We start from the raw sequence: 20294 nt of genomic DNA, 5'->3' as shown, positions 1-20294 counted from the left end.
AAATAAAGTATAGCCACCGCTTTTCAGTTGGATAAACAACCTAAAAAAGGCCAAAAGTTGCTAAAAAAAAATCCTAGAGGCCCCACCAACTCTCTGCCCCAACCCACCCACCTGTACACCCAATAAAACATATAGTAGAGTAGGACTAACATGATTTAGAGTCACTGAACCACATTGAAACATGCTGTCGACACAGTTTGACCGACCTCTCAAAGTAGTCAGATTATTGGGAGCATTAAAATAATCTTGGCTAAGTAGGAGCAACAAAAGATGCTCACAAAGAGAGCATGGTCAGATTGCAGAACTAGAATAGTCAAATGTGGCAACAGAACGCAATAACAATTTAGGCTCGCCTTCATAATCATCACTGGTGGAAGCTTGGAATTTTACAGTAACGATATAGTGGATATGAAACGACAAGCCAAGAACAAACCACTGACTAGGAATTCCTATAAAAAGTGATTCATTAAAATAGATATTTAGATAGATCAGAAAGACGTGACTACATTAAATCAGAATAGTACGATCAAACAAAACCAAAATGAGTTCACAGTCGTCTACATGTAGGACATTCTCCCCCAATGCAAACTACAGCAAATACCATTGCATTGATGACATCCACCTGCCTCTCTCAGTACCTACAGCACACCTCATCTATGCCCAGCGAGAGGGACCTGAGAGAGTGATGCTGGGCTGATTCAGCAGGACGTTAAATCAAACCCATAGACAACAATTGTGTGACATATTATGAATCATGGTGAGGTGTGGCTGCTATAAGGTGAGATTGATAGGGACAAATGAGCCATCATCTGATGGCCTTCCACTGTGGGCTTTCTGCTGATCAGCTAAAGCAGGCTGGGTGGGGTGTGGTGGGGGATTTGGGAGGTTAAGCGGGAGGGGGGGGGGGGGGGGGGGCGAGCTGTCATGCTAAAGGGGGTGTATTTGCTATTCGCTCACTGCAGTGATTTGTTTGTTTATGAAGGGAGGGGGTTGAGGGGGCCCCCCGAGGGGATTTCAGGGGGCCCAGTAGCTCAAACATAACAGGGCTTAATGATCAACTAATCTACCCTTCCCTTGCTGGACTGGGGTATATAACACAGGCCTGCCTGCTGCTCTCACATCTTTCTAGCAGAGTGACAGAGAGAGAGGTAGAGGGAAAGAGAGAGAGTAAGAGGTGTACAGACAGACGGAGAGTGAAAGTAGGGCAGCGGAAGGAAGAACAGAGAGAGAGACTACTTCTTGCTATTCCACGATTGCTGAGAGAGATTTGACCATGAAGCTCTTCTGCCTCTTGTTCCTGCTGGGTGTGTCTACAGTTCAGGCAGCTCATCAGGACACCTCCAGGGTCTACCCCACCGTAACCTCGCAACTCCAGCCCCAGACGCAGCCTCCAGCCGAGGCCAAGTCCCGCTTTGCCATGCTGGACGATGTCCGTCTCCTTGCCAACGGCTTGCTCCAACTGGGTCAGAGCCTCAGGGAGTTTGTCCACAAGACCAAGGCCCAGATCAACGACATCTTTCAAAAACTCAACATCTTTGACCGCTCTTTCTACCAGCTCTCTGTGGTCACCTCTGAGATAAAGGAGGAAGAGGAGGAGCTGAAGAAGACCACCACATTCCTCAAGGCCAACAACGAGGAGATCCGGAACCTGTCACTGGAGATCAACTCCAAGATCAACAGTATCCTGCAAGAGAGGAGCCAGCTGCAGAGTAAAGTAGGCGGGCTGGAGGAGAAACTGAAGGGACTGTCGGAGAGTATGATACCCGCAGAGCAGCTCAACGAGATCAAGTCACTCAAGGTACACTGCTGACCTTCACTCATTAAGTCAGTACTGAGATTTATTACTTATTTTGTTTCAATGTGAAATGTCTTTGTTCTAGAATAAGATTCAGTGTTTCTGGCACACATATTCAACATATTTAAACATATACAATTCCTACTGAATATTGCATCAAATGTTCTTTTGCTGAATTCATTGAGAAGTTTAAGTTATTAATGAACACATACATTTTTAATGAGTAGTAATGATTTCAATTTCAAGTTATGCCATTGGGAAATGTATTTTAATGTGAGCATTAACTAGACAGTGTTAACTGGTCTGTTTCAGGATGTGATTGAGACTCAGGAGAGGACCATCACGGACCTGCTGAAAGCTGTGAGGGAGCAGCACGATCAGCTCAACCACCAAAAGACTAAGATCAAGACTCTGGAGGAAAAGGTACACATCTCTGTTGCTGGCCATTTTATTCATCCCTGTTCAATCAGTGTATATAAAAGGCCACTAAAAACATTTGAGACAACACCGTACCGTTTTTAATTTTGCCTGCTATTCCAGATCAGCATTGACAATTTCCAGGACACGACTGACAAAGCAGCTGATTCCAACTCGGAGACGCCAGACATGTTCGAATACCTGACAGGCAACTCCACTGGTCCGGACGCAGACCTATCCATGGACTGCAGTGATCTGTTCAACAGAGGCGAGAGAAACAGCGGGGTGTACTCTGTCAAGCCAAACCAGTCTGAGCCTTTCAACGTGTACTGTGAACTGACCTCAGGTAAGACACAATCCCGTCTCAAATTCTCAACCAACTAGGTGACAGAAATGTGTCAAGCCATTTCTTTGCACTACATACAAGCGTTAGCAGTTGATGTTACTCTTCAAAAACACAAAACCCAAAGCAAATCAGGGGGAGGAAAATAGGTTTATTCACCAAAGAGAACAAATCATGCGGGGAGGTAGATAGATGTTCATCCTCAGTGATCCTCAGTGATTCTCTCAACAGAACAAAGCAACAGGATGTAATTTATAACCCCCCACACACTAGCCTGTGGCTGACCAATTAGAAGTCCTTGCAGTACAACCAAATAACAAGTATCCTGCTCCAGACTCAATGTACAGACGATTCAGACCAATGAAAACATAGCACACGTAGCTATGAATTCAGGACTGACAATCCTAGGAAATAAGTGCTTCCTACGACTTTCCCTAATCAGTCTAGAGAAATGAACAGGACTTTGTTGTTGTTGTGTTTCTCTGTCCATGTATTGACTACATGTCCCATCTCCCACATCTACAGAAGGAGGATCAACAGTCATCCAGAGTAGGGAGGACGGGTCTGTGGATTTTGACCAGGCATGGGAGAAATACGAGAACGGATTTGGGGATCTGGAAGGTTAGTTTGGCTTATTTCTTTCTATCAGTACATTTTGTCAGCGGTTTGGACAGTAGAGCCCGACCGATAGGTTTTTTGGGGTTCGATACAGATTCCGATTTTTGGGGGGAGAAAAGGTACAGATGCCGATATACTGTTTAACTGCGGGGGAAACTAAGGAAAGTGTCATTTTCCCCACTGAATTCTCATAAATTGCCATCCAAATGAGCAATTGTCCAATCTCTATGCTTCAAATGTTGATTAAATACATTGTGACAATAATGACATGAGAATGGCCGCAAGTGTTCAGATAAGCATTAGATTCCCTTTTTTCATCACATTTATTGTGCGTTGCTTATCGTTGGACTAATATCGGCCGATAATATCGTTGAACCAATATATCGGTCGGGATTTAGTAGACAGTCAATACATCTCTATCCATAAAGAACGAAAAAATTAATGATATCTTTATGGCTCAACTCAACTGCAAGCACCCATACCTGATTATGCCTTTATATCCTGATTCCAGTCTACAAAGGCCTGTAGGCATTCAAAGCAGGAAACAACCAATACAGCCACACATTACCACTCTTAAGTACTTCCTGAAGGAACAGTGGACAGGAAACAGTTATTGTAAATTAGCTTATCAGGCACCCGTTGACAGGTTGACTTCCTCCATTGTCTGACTAGACAAAGCAATAGCTGCACTTAACTTCAGCCAGGCTTGGACCCCAGCTCATAGGCATATAGTCCTACTGCATTCCAACAATGCCACAGGTCATTTAAGCTATAAATTGTTCAGTGTCAGTTTCCGTCACTGCTACGAGCGTAATTATGTCATCACACCCATGACTACAGTATGCATCCAGGGGCTAGGGAAAATAGTACTGAGTGTCAGAACTTGCCCCACACTATTTAACACATGAGTCATGGGCCATGGCATACAGAACAAAACAAAGTAGCTAGGCCTACAGTATAGAATCTGAACTAGCTTTATGGCCATTTGATGGCATTGTATGTGTTTGTGATCTGTTAAAGTAGAGTTCTGACATTTGTGTGTGATCTGTGTTACTATAGAAGTGTTCTAACAGAATGTGTTTGTTCTCTGTGTTATCATAGGACAGTTCTGACAGAATGCGTGTTTTATCTGTGTGTTGTAGCTCTATGGCCATTCAATGACATTTGTGTGTGTTATCGGTGTTATTGTAGGAGAGTTCTGGCTGGGCCTGAGGAAGATCCACAGCCTTGCTGGTCAGGGTGAATCTATCCTGCGTATTGAGCTGGAGGACTGGAAGGAGGAGAGGAGGTCTGTAGAGTACCAGTTCACCCTGGAGGGACCCCAGGCCCACTACACCCTCCACCTCACCCACCTGTCTGGTGATCTGCCCGACGCCATGGGCAACCACAGTGGCATGAGGTTCTCAACCAAGGACAGAGACAACGACAACCACCAGGACTCCAACTGCGCCAAAAACTACACAGGTATGTATAGACTACACACCTGATGCAACTACAGGTACTGACTACACACTTGGTACAGGTTCACAGCACTGGCTGGTACCATACACCTGTTAAAGACATTTCCAAGCAGGCAGCAGAGACTGACTATGAGTTCTAGACTTGTTATATAATTTAACCCATTTCTGGCAGGTGGCTGGTGGTTCAATGCCTGTGGTGACACCAACCTGAACGGCAGGTACATGTGGCTGAGGTCAAAGGGTCGTTCCATGAGGAGGAAAGGAATCCAGTGGAAACCTATGGGGACCTCATACTCTCTCAAGACCACCAAGATCTCCATACGACCCGCCTCACCCGCCCCCCTCACCTCAAGCCCCCCATAACCTCGTCCCCACCTACATTACACCTCGTTGGTATGGCAACAACAAATACACCCCCTCTCGCCGTAACCTTCCACTTACCCACCCTCACATTACACATTGTTGGCATGGTAGCAAAAGATAGAGCAGTTGTTGACAGTAGAAAAAATGTCAGCCGCCAATAACAGCCAGCCAACAAATTTGTATGACAGAGAAAATAAGCTGACTCGTCAGAATGATGCAATTAGCAGTCAGCCGGTCAATGACCTCACAACTTGTTTCCAGAAACACATAGAGTTGGGTAACAACTGGGAGGGGTAATCAGTTTTATAAGAGCCAAGTTTTGGTTTGGATGGAATGTCAGATGATTCAACATTGTCTGTCCTGGTCTGCAACACATCCCAGCACTGAGAAGTTAGGCTACCTTCAATGGGTGATTTTTTTTTACTTCTCAATTAAGCAATTTATGTAACCGACAGAACACTCTGCTTTAGATAAGTTACTACTCATTATGTTAAATGAATGAACTACATGTGACAAAGGCATAATCCTCAGGCATGTCCTTATCCACTGATTTATCACTCTATATTGTGTTTCTGCACATTTGGTGGCTGTTGCTGAATGTACCAAATATTCACACGTAAGTAGAATAGAATATCAACATGATGCATAGATCTTCAAATGTATATGAGCTTAGTGTTTTCACCATCTTTTTAAAAACTTTATACTGTATTTAAAACCATTTTGATGTTCTATTAAATGTGCTGCCAGGTTAGTTAACGTCAGGTCATTTACATTGGTCATATTGACTCTTGTCTCCTGCCAACTCTTATCTTTCTGCTGCATTTAAAACGGCTGCTACTTACTGTACATATTTTATGTTTCTTACTAATTATTGCTGAGCGATTAAATTAAATTGAGTTTTTCCCCCCCATTATTAAACTAATTGACCGACGTTGGTTCAATTACTTGAATTCCATTTCGTTTTTGTCAGTTCAACGCGCCGTTCCTCTAGAGAAATAATAACAAGCAAGAGAGAAATCAGATCAAGAATGAACTGAAATGCTAAACATAGTTTTTCAATCGAATAATATTTAACCTAGTTCAGCGCAGTGGTAATTAACTACAATGCCCATAATCCATTGCGCCTGTACTGCCTTCCATATGTTACTCCCGGCCATATGCATGAGAGAGTTATGTACACAAAACAGACAAAAGGGATAGAGACAGTTTGAGAGGTAGCTCTGCCCGATTGACAGTTGTAGTATTTGGTAATTAGCAGTCTTGAAAGTGATTTTTTCATAGAGCATAGGCAGCTAGCTACTAGCTTAGCTAAATAGGATAACTCGTTGGAGAGAACGTCAGATGGTTGTCTGGCTGGCTGCTACTGCCTGAGCAGAGATGAGATGACTAACAAATTAAATAGAATAAAAAGTAATAAGACTGTTAGAATGTTTTGGCAATTGGATGTTCTCAATATTTGGCTTTGGATTATTTATTAAAAAGCTCTAAAATCATTTTAAGGTAATCATTTAATGTAAAAATGTTTTTTTGAACCAAAATCGAAATCCTCCAAAAAAAACACTAATTGCTCAGCACGATTACTTCCACCTTATCAGAGAGACTCTGGTAAACTACTGTATATTTATAATGACAAATAAAACCATCATACTCAAAACAAATATACTGCTGTCCTTTGTATTCTTTGCCAAGGAAAAACCAACAAACTGAGCTAATGATCTAATGCCACCGAATCAGGTTTAGGCAACGCTTCACCAACCACAGGTCATCACACCCCTGGCCTAGAAACGCAACAGTTGAGTCTGATCAGCCCGCAATGCTGACAACAATCCTGAAACATTATTTGCATTAACCATCTTATGCAAGTGAGAGGCCAATATACAGTACACTAAACCTACAGTGAGTAAATGGCATTTGCTACTGTACCAAGATGTACTGTACCGCTTATCCAATCGACATGTAAATGTACAGCGGGTAAATAAACTTCAGAGCTCACAGCATTTTCTACCATAGAATTAGAATACTAGAATGGACATGAACCTTCCTATGAAGGTATAAATGGTAAGCAATGTTGGTGAGTTGGTCAACCATGCCAGTGCTGTGATAAGATAGTGTAAGACAATTCATTTGAAGATGACCTGCACTGTGCGTATGTTAGCTAGCTAAACAGACAGGTTTAGTGGAATGATTGCAGTAGTTCTTCAAATTAAACTGCCAACACGACAACATTCCATACAAACAATGCAGTCAATCCACAGCCAAACAGTGGCTGAAATTAGTTGATGATATGACTTAGACAAGTTGGAAATGCAAGTACTGGTATTGTACTATCACTCATAGCTTTCCAAGAAAACAAAAATGGAGACATGGTCCGTTGACATATTTCCCCATCTCAGGAGGTAACTATAGCAGGTGCCTATTTAAAGTAACAGGGTTGACGATTTAAATCGACGACTTAATCTTATATCAGTCATAAATCCCTGTGTGACAGGGGTCATGGAAGCTTGTCGTGTGCAACAGGGAGTGGCAATTGAATGCAAGCGTCACAAAAAGTCACTGCTAAAACATTTATAACCCGTCTATCTTTGAGTAAGAGGGATGGCGTGTAATGCTCGACCGGCTCAGTTTTCAACCACAAAACCCCAGAAAATTGCCAAAAAGGGTAGAACCTAAATGAATCACTAATCACATTAAATAAATTGTTTTCGCCTTTGCGTCGTCTCACTGAAATTTTGTTACTCTTTCAAATGACTGTTTGACTTGTTGACTGCTCGATCCACACAGCAGACATTGTGGGCTAGTTTAGGAATGCTGTGTTACACGTATAGCGCACAATTTTATGTGGCGTCATTACGTCATGTACCTTCGTTATATAGATATGCACGTCAGCTTCGACATCGGTTTTGCACATCGGGCATTAAACTATGTTGCCATTTTTAGCTAATATCGGCCATTTCCGATATGTTCACCTATATATCGTGCATCCCTAATGACAGGATTTCTGATATATCCCATTTTACTTTTATTTTCCTGCATACGTAAAAGCAGGAAATGCAGCCTCTACTGCCATTATTCCAATTAGAATCGTTTGGATTTCTCCCTGACCAAAATGTCTGCCATTACCAAACCATTCTGGAACTTTGAGAGTTAATGATATATCCCTCCTAGTAATGTAATAGTTTGTAACACATCAATCTCCTTAACCAGGAAGTATGCAGAGCAACTAAAGCAGAGTTACTAAAGCTGGCAGGAGCTCAATCTAGGAAGGCCCTGCCTGCTATCAGGAGACAAACAAGGCCTCAGGGCAGCTGAAGTGGCCATGTCAACACAACCTGTGATAAGGGTCCTCTCGCTCTTTCTTTCTCTCTCTCTCTCTCTCATTCCCTCCATGCCACCACAGTGTCTGATAAGAGCCCTCTCTCCCTCCCTTCATCTCCCTCTTTCTCTCTCGCCATGTCAACACAGCGTCTGATAAAAGTCCTCTCTCCCTCACTCTCTGACCTTGACTAAAATAGCAGCAGGGCTCAGAAGGTCACTCAACACAAGGCTGTGTGCAGTTAGTCAGTCGATCTGGCAGTCACACGGGACATGGGGTGCTGTTACAGATTGTTACATGTTGAACCTGGTGCGCCATGGCTAGAAGGAAAGCTTAATATCAACAGGAAGGCCTGTAGGTTGTGTGTTGTGCTGCTCTGTTACAGTAGTGTTACCCCCATGGCTCAGATGAAAGCGAGACACAGAGTGGAAGGGAGAAAGACCGTTTGGTTCGTCTGTGTGCTCCAGGCTCCAGTGTGTTTGATCAGAACAGTTAGATGGAAATACACAGTCTCAAAAACAGGAAGGACTTCTTGTGTGTTACATTCCCCTTGACGACTAGGAATGACATCAACGTGTCAGGAATGCCCTGTTGATGGTATTAGATTGTAAGTCTAAGGATGGTATTGGATTACAAATTCAAGCCCTCTAGCACAAACTTCCGCTGTACCTTACTTCATTGTTAAACTACAGACTTACCAGACCCGATCACAGGGATGGCAAACTCTATAAGTCCCGTTGAACTGTTGAGGAAAGTGATTGCTTTTCATTAATTGCTTGTAAGTAAGTACTGTATGTTTTTATTGCATTGCATTTGTAAAATGCTGTATTTGTATGCAGGGCTCTCTTGAAAAAGAGGCCTTGGTCTCAATGGGATTTCCCTGCTAAAATAAAGGTTAAATAAATATCCATGCATGTCATCTTGTTATGTTGCCTGCTGGTTGGTAGAGTGTATCATTACACGTAGCTGGTGTTGGGTAAGGCTAAGTAATGTACAGTGCATTCGAAGAGTATTCAGACCCCTTCACTTTTTCCACATATATTACGTTACAGCCGTATTCTAAAATGGATTAAATTGCTGTTTTTTACTCATCTACACAGACACACTACACCAAAATGTCAAAATAAAAATAGGTTAAGAATATTTTCAAAAAGTATTTAATAAAATAAAAAAAACTGAAATCACATTTACATAAGTATTCATTATATAAATAAAGTTTGTTTTTCATTTTAAATACCTGTTTTCACGTTGTCATTACGGGGTATTGTGTGGAGATTAACAAGCAAAAACATTTTGTTAATCCATTTTAGAATAAGGCTATAACGTAACAAAATGTGGAAAAAACTAGAAAATAAATACTTTCCGAATGCACTGTAAGTGGTATTGTTTCATTACCTGTAGGTGGTGTTGGGTAATGCTAGCTAGGTAATGTACAGTAAGTGGTATTGTTTCATTACCTGTAGGTGGTGTTGGGTAACGCTAGCTAGGTAATGTACAGTAAGTGGTATTGTTTCATTACCTGTAGGTGGTGTTGGGTAACGCTAGCTAGGTAATGTACAGTAAGTGGTATTGTTTCATTACCTGTAGGTGGTGTTTGGTACGTAGACGTCCTTGGGTGGGAACTCCAGTATCTCCCTGGTGGGGCGGACCCTGCTGTCTGGGTAGGGCTTGACCTGCTGGAGGTCAGGGGTCAAGCAGTAGTGGGGGTTCTCTGGGGCCGGCGAGATGTCAATCTTTAGCTGGGCTGGATGGAACAAGACAGGGTAAACAACATCACACACAGAGCTCTACACCTCAACGAATATCTAAGCCTAATGGACTGATATGGCAGTGGTGTTCTCTCACTGGAAGTTATATGTAAGTCAGAGGTTTTCAAAGTGTGGGGCGCCAGAGAGTTTTAGTGGAGGCGTGAAAGGAAAGTCAAACTGTATTCTCTTCTCTAATACCATCGCAGGGAACACACCTTTTAAAGCAGATTTGATGGATACATTTAAAAAGAGGGGTGTCCCAGCTTTCCAGTGATACCACATTTACTTCTCAACTCCTAGTGTTGTGCACATGGCATCATAAAGAAAATGCATATACAACCAGAGTTTGTAGCATGGTTTAGGCACAACTGAGCAACCAAACTCTTAAAGGAGCAGCGTCATTTTAAAAATGCCAGACATACTTTGTAACAGAAACCAAAATATATTATTTTCAGATTAAATAATAAATTACTTGGATATCCTGAAAGCACTTTCATTGATTTCGTTTTTAATAGGTCAGTTGCATGTTCATACCACTGAGCAAACAATATCTGTAAGTATACATTTTTGTACACATAAATTCATTATCAGGTTTTTGCTTTGGAAAAACATAATTTGACATTTGTCAATAAAACTCATGAATGTAACTTTTTATGTCAAATTGTTTTGTGTTCCGCTTGTAGACCTGGCTGTCCTGAAAATAAAATGGTAAAACACTTAATTGTGAGGCTAACTATAAAGACTGGAAAGTCAGATAAATAAAAAGCTACTTTTTTCTGGGGTCTCAGAATTAATGCCTTCAATCATGACAGTGTCCATAAATAAAAAGTTGTTCTCTAACAGTTTTATTGAAACTACTATATTTGAGAAATTAATTGAACATATTTTTCTTCATTTTCTCTGACGAGAGGCCCACTGTCTGAGACTTTGAAGAAGCCTGATGTAAGTAATTAGATGTGCTTGCTGAAAGCAAAGCACAACTTTAGAAACTGTTAATATTATTATCATTATTGCGCTGGAAACTCTCGCACAAAAACTGTAAAAGCTACCAACAACAAAAAAACTTTAACATTTGCTGATTGGCACTGGTCAGAATGCTTTTTGATACTACTTACACTTTTCACACTACAACCATATTTGCATAAATCGCAATGCATTTCAATGGCCATAGACTTCGACAGGAAACATTCCGGTCGTAACCAGTCTTCCACCGTTTAAGATAGAAACACCATTCAAAGTTTCAAGCGCAGTCTGGAATAGGTTGCATACAGCTTTTTGATACCATTTGAATTATAACTTTTTTTATTTAACTTCTATTTATTCAGGGGAACCCAATTGAGACAAGTGTCTCATTCTCAATGGTGCAATGAGAACAAACAATTAAAATATCAACATTATAATGCAATTAAACAGCAACAACAAAAAATACTCCAAGATACATTACAACACAAATAAATGATTACAATCAACCAACACACTCAGTGAATTCATTCCTTATCAGCGTTCTAAACGGCCCTATTGGCACCAGTGATTTAAGATGTAATGAGGATTGTAAATGATTCCAAACGTGGGTGGGGCGTTAAAACTAGAGGTCGACCGATTAATTGGAATGGCCGATTAATTTGGGCCGATTTCAAGTTTTCATAACACTCGGTAATCTGCATTTTTGGACACCGATCATGGCCGATTACATTGCACTCCACGAGGAGACTGCGTGGCAGGCTGACTACCTGTTATGCGAGTGCAGCAAGGAGCCATGGTAAGGTGCTAGCTAGCATTAAACGTATCTTATAAAAAACAATCAATCAATCTTAACATAATCACTAGTTAACTACACATGGTTGATCTAGTTTATCTAGCTTGTCCTGCGTTGCATATAATCGATGCGGTGCCTGTTAATTTATCATTGAATCACAGCCTACTTCGCCTTATTCTAATAATGGATTAAATTGTTCTTTTTCCTCATACTACACACAATACCCAATAATGACAAAGCAAAAACAGTTTTTTAGAAATTTGGGGAAAACAAAAATTTCACATTTATATAAGTATTCAGACCCTTTACTCAGTACTTTATTGAAGCACCTTTGGCACCATTACAGCCTCGAGTCTTCTTGGGTATGACGCTACAAGCCTGACACAAGGGGAGTTTATCCCATTCTTCTCTGCAGATCCTCTCAAGCTCTATCAGGTTGGATGGGTAGCGTCGCTACACAGCTATTTTCAGGTCTCTCCAGAGATGTTCAAATCAGGTTCAAGTCCGGGCTCTGGCTTCGCCACTCAAGGACATTCAGAGACATGTCCCAAAGCCACTCCTGCATTGTCTTGGCTGTGTGCTTAGGGTTGTTGTGAACCTTCATCAAGCATCTCTATACTTTGCACTATTCAATCTTGGTTTCCTCAAACCAGAGAATCTTGTTTCTCATGGTCTGATAGTCCTTTAAGTGCCTTTTGGCAAACTCCAAGCTGGCTGTCATGTGCCTTTTACTGAGGAGTGGCTTCCATCTGACCACTCTACTTACAGGACTTATTAGTGGAGCGCTGCAGAGATGGTTGTCTTTCTGAAAGGTTCTCCCATCTCCACACTGGAACTCTAGAGCTCTGTCAGAGTGACCATCGGGTTCTCGGTCACCACCCTGACCAAGGCCCTTCTCCCCTGATTGCTCAGTTTGGCCGGGCAGCCAGCTCTAGGAAGTCTCGGTGGTTCCAAACGTCTTCCATTTAAGAATGATGGAGGCCACTGTGTTATTGGGGACCTTCAATGCTGCAGACATTTTTTGGTACCCTTCCCCAGATCTATACCTCGACACAATCCTGTCTCGGAGCTCTAAGTATAATTCCTTCGACCACGTGGCTTGCATTTTGCTTTGACATGGACTGTCAAAGGTGGGACCTTATATAGACAGGTGTGTGCCTTTCCAAATCATGTCCAAACGATTTAACATTTACCACAAGTGGATGCCAATCACATTGTAGAAACAGGATGCACCCGAGCTCAATTTCAAGTCTCATAGCAAAGGTTCTTAACACTTATAAACGGATAAGGTATCCGTTTATTAATTTTTATAAATGTGAAAATCTAAAAACCTGTTTTCACTTTGTCATTATGGGGTATTGTGTGTAGATCGATAAAAATAAAAATAAATCATACATTTTAGAATAAGGCTGTAACGTAACAAAATATGTAAAAATTCAAGGGGTCTGAATACATCCGAATGCACTGTAATTAATAAAAACAAACCCCTGCGGGACACCTTTAGTAATACAGTGGTAACTTGACACGTTCAGAAAGCACATTGTGTGTCCTATCTGACAGTTTCCAAACCACTTGCATGACAATTGGTTGAAGCTCATTTCAAACAACCTTTGAATGAGTAGGGGATGGTCGACAGTATCACAGGCAGCACAGTGATTCTTATGATCTAAGCAATTTAACACATAATTTAAGCGTAGCTGCTGAAAAGGTGCTATATCCGGGTCTAAAACCACATTAAGAATATAATTTGAAGTAAAAAAAGTTCTTACCTGAGAGTTTGCCACTGATTGTATCTTGCCTTGCAAAAATATTACAGTAGTTAAGAAATTGGGTGGTAGTTATCTAGGTCAGAAGCATCCCCCTTGAAGCGGGAGGACATGCGCCGCCTTCCAGATCTTAGGGATAGCACCAGAAGCAATTGTTAAATACAAAAAATGGTTCTACAATGAGGGGGGCAGAAAGCTACAGTAAAAAATGATCAAGCGAATCAGCTATTGTGGATTTGCTATCTGTTTAGAGGTGAATAAAGGACTCCCTGTAGAGCAGGGATGTGTAACCTAAAATTATTATAATTTTTCTTTTACTAGGCAAGTCAGTTAAGAACAAATTCTTATTTACAATGACGGACTAGGAACAGTGGGTTAACTGCCTTGTTCAGGGGCAGAACGACATTTTTTTACCTTGTCAGCTCGGGGATTCGATCGTTGGGCCAGTAACCGACGCTCTAACCACTAGGCTACCCCTTGATGGGGGTGGGGGCCACACAAAACCTGAACTCATCATGATGGGCCACAGTGGCTCGCGGGTCAGCGTACCCACATCCATACAAAGCCGGCACTAGACTTTTGGGGGCCCTACGTGACATTTTGTTGGACTCCCACCACTATAATTAATTAATATTGTTTTGGGGGGGTGCATGCTACACTACTGCTTATAACTAACTGTAAGTATAACAATAAGAAATCTAATCTAATTAAATTCAGCTCTAGCTTGGCATTTGGTTTGCTAACTTGCTAGCTAAGTGGCTAGATGTCAAGATCAAGCTTCTTGGTTACAGCAGAGACATTCAATCCCCTCCTGCATCAAGATCCCTGTTGCCTAAATTACTTTGTACGTAAAAATGTAATAAAACAAATATTATTGTTTCTATTTTTCTTTGTCGTTATAATTGAGCCCCTTGTGTGCACTTCCGGTCATGCCATATACCCCGCTACAGTACAGAAACTATGAAAATCTGGAGAACACCCAACCCAAATTTTTGAGGGACAATTCATACATGAACCATGGGTTGGATCTGTACTTTACCCTTAATCATGTATATGGGTCATGTTTATCTGCAACAGAGTTAAACAGAGAGATAAAACATTTAAGGTCCTGATCTGAATCAGAGAGGACACACCCTCCCAATCATACAACGTCCAGGTCATACAGGAAATGTTGTTAAGTGAAAGTTCTAAAACGTATCTTTGTAATAATGCGTGAACGTTATTTAAGTAGCTTGATATGTCACATGCAGGCAATGGGACAACGGTCACTGAGCTCGTTAGCAAAAATTCCATTGGCTGTATACTTACAAAGGGTGTTTGTCAGAATGATATCTAAAATAATAGATTTTTCAAGGTGTTTTAAGTTGGTTTAGTCAGTACAAATATATATCTTTCAGTCCATCTGATACCAGCATCAACTAATCCAGGTTAAGATCACCCAATATTAATAATTCAGATTAGCAGTTAGAGCAAGACAGATAATTTGCTCAGAGCAATTGGGATGGCGATAAACTCTCACTAACGTTAGTTAGGAATTATTACCAAGGCCCACATTTAGGACAAGACATTCAAATCATTTGGGGAAAGAGGTGGAAATACACACAGCAAATTTCAAGATGTTCTTTATAAATATGGCTACACCTCGACCTCTGCCAGCTCTGTAAACATTGGATCCGTTCAGAGACATCAGAGTCTGGCACAATTTTTTAAAACTAAGTCTCAACATTATCTAAAATGTCTGTGTTGGTTTGAGAAGCCAGAATTACAATAAGATCCATTTTCAACATTTACATGAAACAGTCCAAGGCCACAGCTGCGGGTTTTCAGATCGGTCTCCAACACAAACATGATATGATCAGTAGGTAACCCTCTATATAAAATAGCCACGGGTTGGCATGAAATGGTAAAGATACAACATTGCTTAGAACTGTGCCATTTGTAAATGTGAATAAATTCTCCATAGGCTTGAAGGCGAATTATTTGGATTTGCCACTGCTTTTAAACTGTTTGTAGCTCAGTTGGTAGAGCATGACGCTTGTAACGCCAGGGTAGTGGGTACGAGGGGATGCTGGCCCATGTTGACTCCAATGCTTCCCACAGTTGTGTCAAGTTGGCTGGATGTCCTTTGGGTGGTGGAACATTCTTGATACACACTGGATACTGTTGAGCGTGAAAAACCCAGCAGCATTTCAGTTCTTGACACACTCAAACCCGTGCGCCTGGCACTTACTACCATACCCACGTTCAAAGGCACTTAATTTTTTGTCTTGCACATTCACCCTCAATGGCACACAATCCATGTCCCAATTGTCTCAAGGCTTAAAAACCCTTCCTCCTCTTCGTATACACTGATTGAAGTCTATTTAACAAGTGACAACAATAAGGGATAATAGCTTTCATCTGGATTCACCTGGTCAGTCTATCATGGAAAGAGCAGGTGCTCCTAATGTTTTGTACGCTCAGTGTAGTACTCAATCTAGCCTACTATATTATCCGACTAGAACACACCATAATAATTACCCACCATGCCAAAATAGATCACTATAACTAACATTAAACCTTTGAAAACTATTACTACCTTCAACTGCTGTCACTACCACGAGTAATACTATTTCACAACCATAAATACTTCAAGACTAGCAAGCATACCATATTTACTTCAGTAAAGGTCATTTTCTAGTTAATGGATTGATATGGTGACTTAATTCAAAGGATTGTGTTTATTGACGCAGTGAGTAGTGCTGATGGTGGTGGTGTTACTGTACCTGTGATAGGTCTCAGTCTCCTCAGTACAGAAGACGGCCTCCTCATGTCAGCTAAAAACTTATACAGGTCCTCATCACTCAACCGGTCCCCCTCCTGTTTAAAGAAGTTGGTAACGGTGAGGGTAGCAGGTCTGAAGCTGCTCAGACTACATGACTCGTCTCCACTCGTGGTCCTCTCCAGGGAGCGCCGGCCCGCAACGCTCGAGTTCCTCCTCTCCGACCATGACCCTTTCCTCTCTGGGGGGGGGGGGGGGTGGGGGGGGGGGGGGGGGGGCAACAGAAAGCCACAGCCAGGGTCGTCAGAGTTACAGAATCATCATTACATCACAAGGTCAAAGGTAATCATATAGACCAGCCTCTACACTCTATATTCAATGATATGTTTCATTTCATATGATAATAAAGTTAAATTGATGAAAAGCGGCCTAGATGTGTTCCCTGAGTCCCCCCCCCCCCCCAGTATGAAACCTCTCCATCAGAAACCTTACCCCCAAGTATGACTAATGTCCACCCGATGACTCATATAGACAAACTGCACGGCCCTGTTCTGTTCTCAGCTGGCACTGACTTCCAGGAAGAACTGGCCATCCTCTGTGGTAATCAATTCAACTCTGTACAACTTTATTGATCCCCAAGCGTTCTGACCTGGAAGTCCCATCTCCAGCTCAGTGTCTCTCTCCAGGCTACCGGCGCTGTTCACAATGTTCATCAGGTGGATGGCTGTCCAGGCAAAGGGCATCCGGTACCGACCCAGACGCGTGCAGAACTGCTCCGACTGGCTCCGCAACTTGTCCAACTTCTCTTTGTTCTATATATATGGAAGGAGAGAGAATCAATGCATCTCCTCCATCTGTTTGAATACACCACTGAATCTACCCATAAACATCATAATCTACCTAATCTATGAAAAGATTACCATCACTTTGAGTCGATTGTTTATTTGAATGTATTTTTTTAAAGAACGCTCTTACCTTGGCTGTGTCGGACTCTTTGAAGACCACGTAGGGCTCTGCACACTCTCCTATATCACCCTGCTGCAACACCTTCTCCAGCTGGGGACAGCCAACACACAGGAAGGAAGTTAGTCCCTACTCACATACAGATCAGCAGATCCAATGTACAGGAAGTGATTAAGTTAACACTGCAAAAATTCCCTGTTTTTTCAGAAATCCCTGTTGGATGATTTACTTACATCTTATTCCCTTCTGATTTATTTCTTATTTTTTGACATTTAGGGAATTTTGCAACTCTAGAAATGTGCGTGATGCTGACCTGTATGACGAGGAAGACGTCCTGGGAGGGGTATGTGATGGAGAAGATGGCTGAGCGGGCCAGGGTGGAGATGGCTGCTGTCTGGATGTGGGAGCGCAGCATCCCTTTAGTCTGCTCCGAGTTCAGGTCGAATAAGAAGTTCTCTGATATCTGATGAGGGAGAGACGTGACATTTTGAATGGAATAAACAGTGTAAAAAGACAGGAGACTAGTCTGACATTGATATCGGTTAGTGCAACGTATTTCTCAATCCAATACTTCATCTGACAACATTGAAGTTTCTAAAAACTCTGAAATATTTGTTCACTGTGAATTGACTGAGCATGGAAGAGGGGCTTGGAGGGACTTTATTTTAAATTGGTTACCGCTTCCCTCTAACGTTTGATGTGTATGAGCAACGATTGAGTGTTACTCATACAGATACATGGTATGACTTAAAGAGCATTCACACAATGATAACAGGTCTCATATGTAAACTTTTATAGCCCAGTCATCTAGTTCATGTTGGACTCCAACCACTTAATGATTTCTCAGAGACTGACCCAACAACTCAGGGCCGAGTGGCATTGAGGAAAACATAACAGCTTACCTTTTTCTTTTCCTTGACATCGTATAAGGCCAAACTGGCGAATATGGGCTCGATTTCGATCTCAAACCTTGAAGGGGAAATAGGATTGGGTCAGTAGAAAGCAAAAGGCAGTTAAAAAGAATGCAGCTAAAATGCTTTTTAAAGGTTGTCGGTGTGTTCCCCCACTTACTTCAAGGACAAGCACTTGACGAGTAACCTCTGGCCAAAGTGCTCCTTAGGAACATCAGGCACACAGTGGCGCTCTATTGGTTCCTCCTGAGGACGCAGAGAATGTATAATAAGAAGAAGAAAAAGAAAAACATGAACATAAGTTTTTGTATAGTCCATTATGTATTGGAATATGTGGTGTATAAACACTATCTGATGAAACGTATTTTCACACTCGTGTGAAACCAGTAGCGTCTACTTCGGGATTTTCGCCTCTTTAAAAAGCCATGTGATGTGACAGCATTAGCATCAATAGGGTTGCCAGGTCTAGCTAAAATTTCTAGACCAATGACTACTCAAAACCTACCCACAAGGCCTGAAAACTACCCCATTTTTCTTTCTCAGCAGCAAGAGAGTAGATTAACGTTTTTGAGCGAATTAAGAAGGAATATCGACTTCACTTCTAATGACCAAAGAAAAATGTGGTTTTCCATCAAAATAATTATTGTGAACTAATAAAATAATTTAAATATGTAGCAAGAGAAATTATAATTTGCTGTTCAATTATTTCCTGGCAATTGTGCCAGATGTTAAGACTACAAACCGTTATTAATGGCTAATTAGATTGACTTGTCATTCATTAGAATTAGGCTACGCCTACTGACTAAAATCTGAGTTTATGATTGTAATTAAACTTTGCCACGGTTTGGTTAGCAAGATGCAGGCTATAGCCCCTGATACACTGGCTTGCTAAAGTATTCACCCCCTTTGGCATTTTTCCTATTTTGTTGTCTTACAAACTCGAATTAAAATGGATTTTTTGGGGGGTTTGTATCATTTGATTTACATAACATGTCTACCACTTTGAAGATGCAAAAAAAATAATGTTTAATTCATATAACTATTCACCCACCCAAAGTCAATACTTTGTAGAGACACCTTTTGCAGCAATTACATCCAGTGGTGTAAGGTACTTAATACTTCATCACAATCAGATGGTTAGAGCGTTGGACTAGTTAACTGTAAGGTCATGCACATTTGTGGCCTGCTGGAGGTCATTTTGCAGGGCGCTGGCAGTGCACCTCCTTGCACAAAGGCGGAGGTAGCGGTCCTGCTGCTGGGTTGTTGCCCTCCTACGGCCTCCTCCACGTCTCCTGATGTACTGGCCTGTCTCCTGGTAGCGCCTCCATGCTCTGGACACTACGCTGACAGACACAGCAAACCTTTTTGCCACAGCTCGCATTGATGTGCCATCCTGGATGAACTGCACTACCTGAGCCATTTGTGTGGGTTGTAGACTCCGTCTCATGCTACCACTAGAGTGAGAGCACCGCCAGCATTCAAAAGTGACCAAAACATCAGCCAGGAAGCATAGGAACTGAGAAGTGGTCTGTGGTCACCACCTGCAGAATCACTCCTTTTTTGGGGGTGGCTTGCTAATTGCCTATAATTTACACCTTTTGTCTATTCCATTTGCACAACAGCATGTGAAATTTATTGTCAATCAGTGTTGCTTCCTAAGTGGACAGTTAGATTTCACAGAAGTGTGATTGACTTGGAGTTACATTGTGTTGTTTAAGTGTTCCCTTTATTTTTTTGAGCAGTGTATTTTCTTTAGGAACGTAATGTACTTTTTACTCCATACATTTTCCCTGACACCCAAAATTACACAATATATTTGGAATGCTTCGCAGGACAGGAAAATGGTCCAATTCACGCAATTATCAATAGAACATCCCTGGTCATCCCTACTGCCTCTGACCTGGTGGACTCACGAAACATACATGCTTCATTTGTAAATTATGTCTGAGTGTTGGAGATAAACCCTGGCTATGCATAAATAAATAAATAAATAAAATGGTGCAGTCAGATTTGCTTAATATAAGGAATTTGAAATTGTATATACACTTTTGATACTTAAGTATATTTAAAACCAAATAAT

At 41.6% G+C, this 20294-nt stretch overlaps 2 protein-coding genes across 2 annotated transcripts in view; one reads left to right on the top strand and one right to left on the bottom strand.

Moving 5' to 3' along the window:
* Nucleotides 1–20294, bottom strand: part of LOC129855528 (dedicator of cytokinesis protein 7-like) — a 95801-nt gene that overhangs the window by 54269 nt on the left and 21238 nt on the right. The window contains 7 exon segments of the mRNA XM_055923292.1: nt 9891–10053; nt 16345–16581; nt 16990–17152; nt 17316–17396; nt 17617–17766; nt 18206–18272; nt 18375–18460. Coding sequence (XP_055779267.1) covers nt 9891–10053; nt 16345–16581; nt 16990–17152; nt 17316–17396; nt 17617–17766; nt 18206–18272; nt 18375–18460 — 947 coding nt within the window.
* Nucleotides 1113–9217, top strand: LOC129855529 (angiopoietin-related protein 3-like). Its single transcript, XM_055923293.1, has 6 exons — nt 1113–1798; nt 2108–2218; nt 2336–2558; nt 3081–3176; nt 4365–4637; nt 4806–9217. The coding sequence occupies exons 1-6, from the start codon at nt 1274–1276 to the stop codon at nt 4994–4996; spliced, it is 1419 nt and encodes a 472-aa protein (XP_055779268.1). The 5' UTR covers nt 1113–1273; the 3' UTR covers nt 4997–9217.

The sequence above is a fragment of the Salvelinus fontinalis genome, chromosome 5 (genome assembly GCF_029448725.1).
Source record: "Salvelinus fontinalis isolate EN_2023a chromosome 5, ASM2944872v1, whole genome shotgun sequence".
Taxonomy (NCBI): Eukaryota; Metazoa; Chordata; class Actinopteri; order Salmoniformes; family Salmonidae; genus Salvelinus; species Salvelinus fontinalis.
The sequence above is the reverse complement of the archived record's forward strand: the minus strand, read 5'-3'. Positions and strand labels throughout refer to the sequence as shown.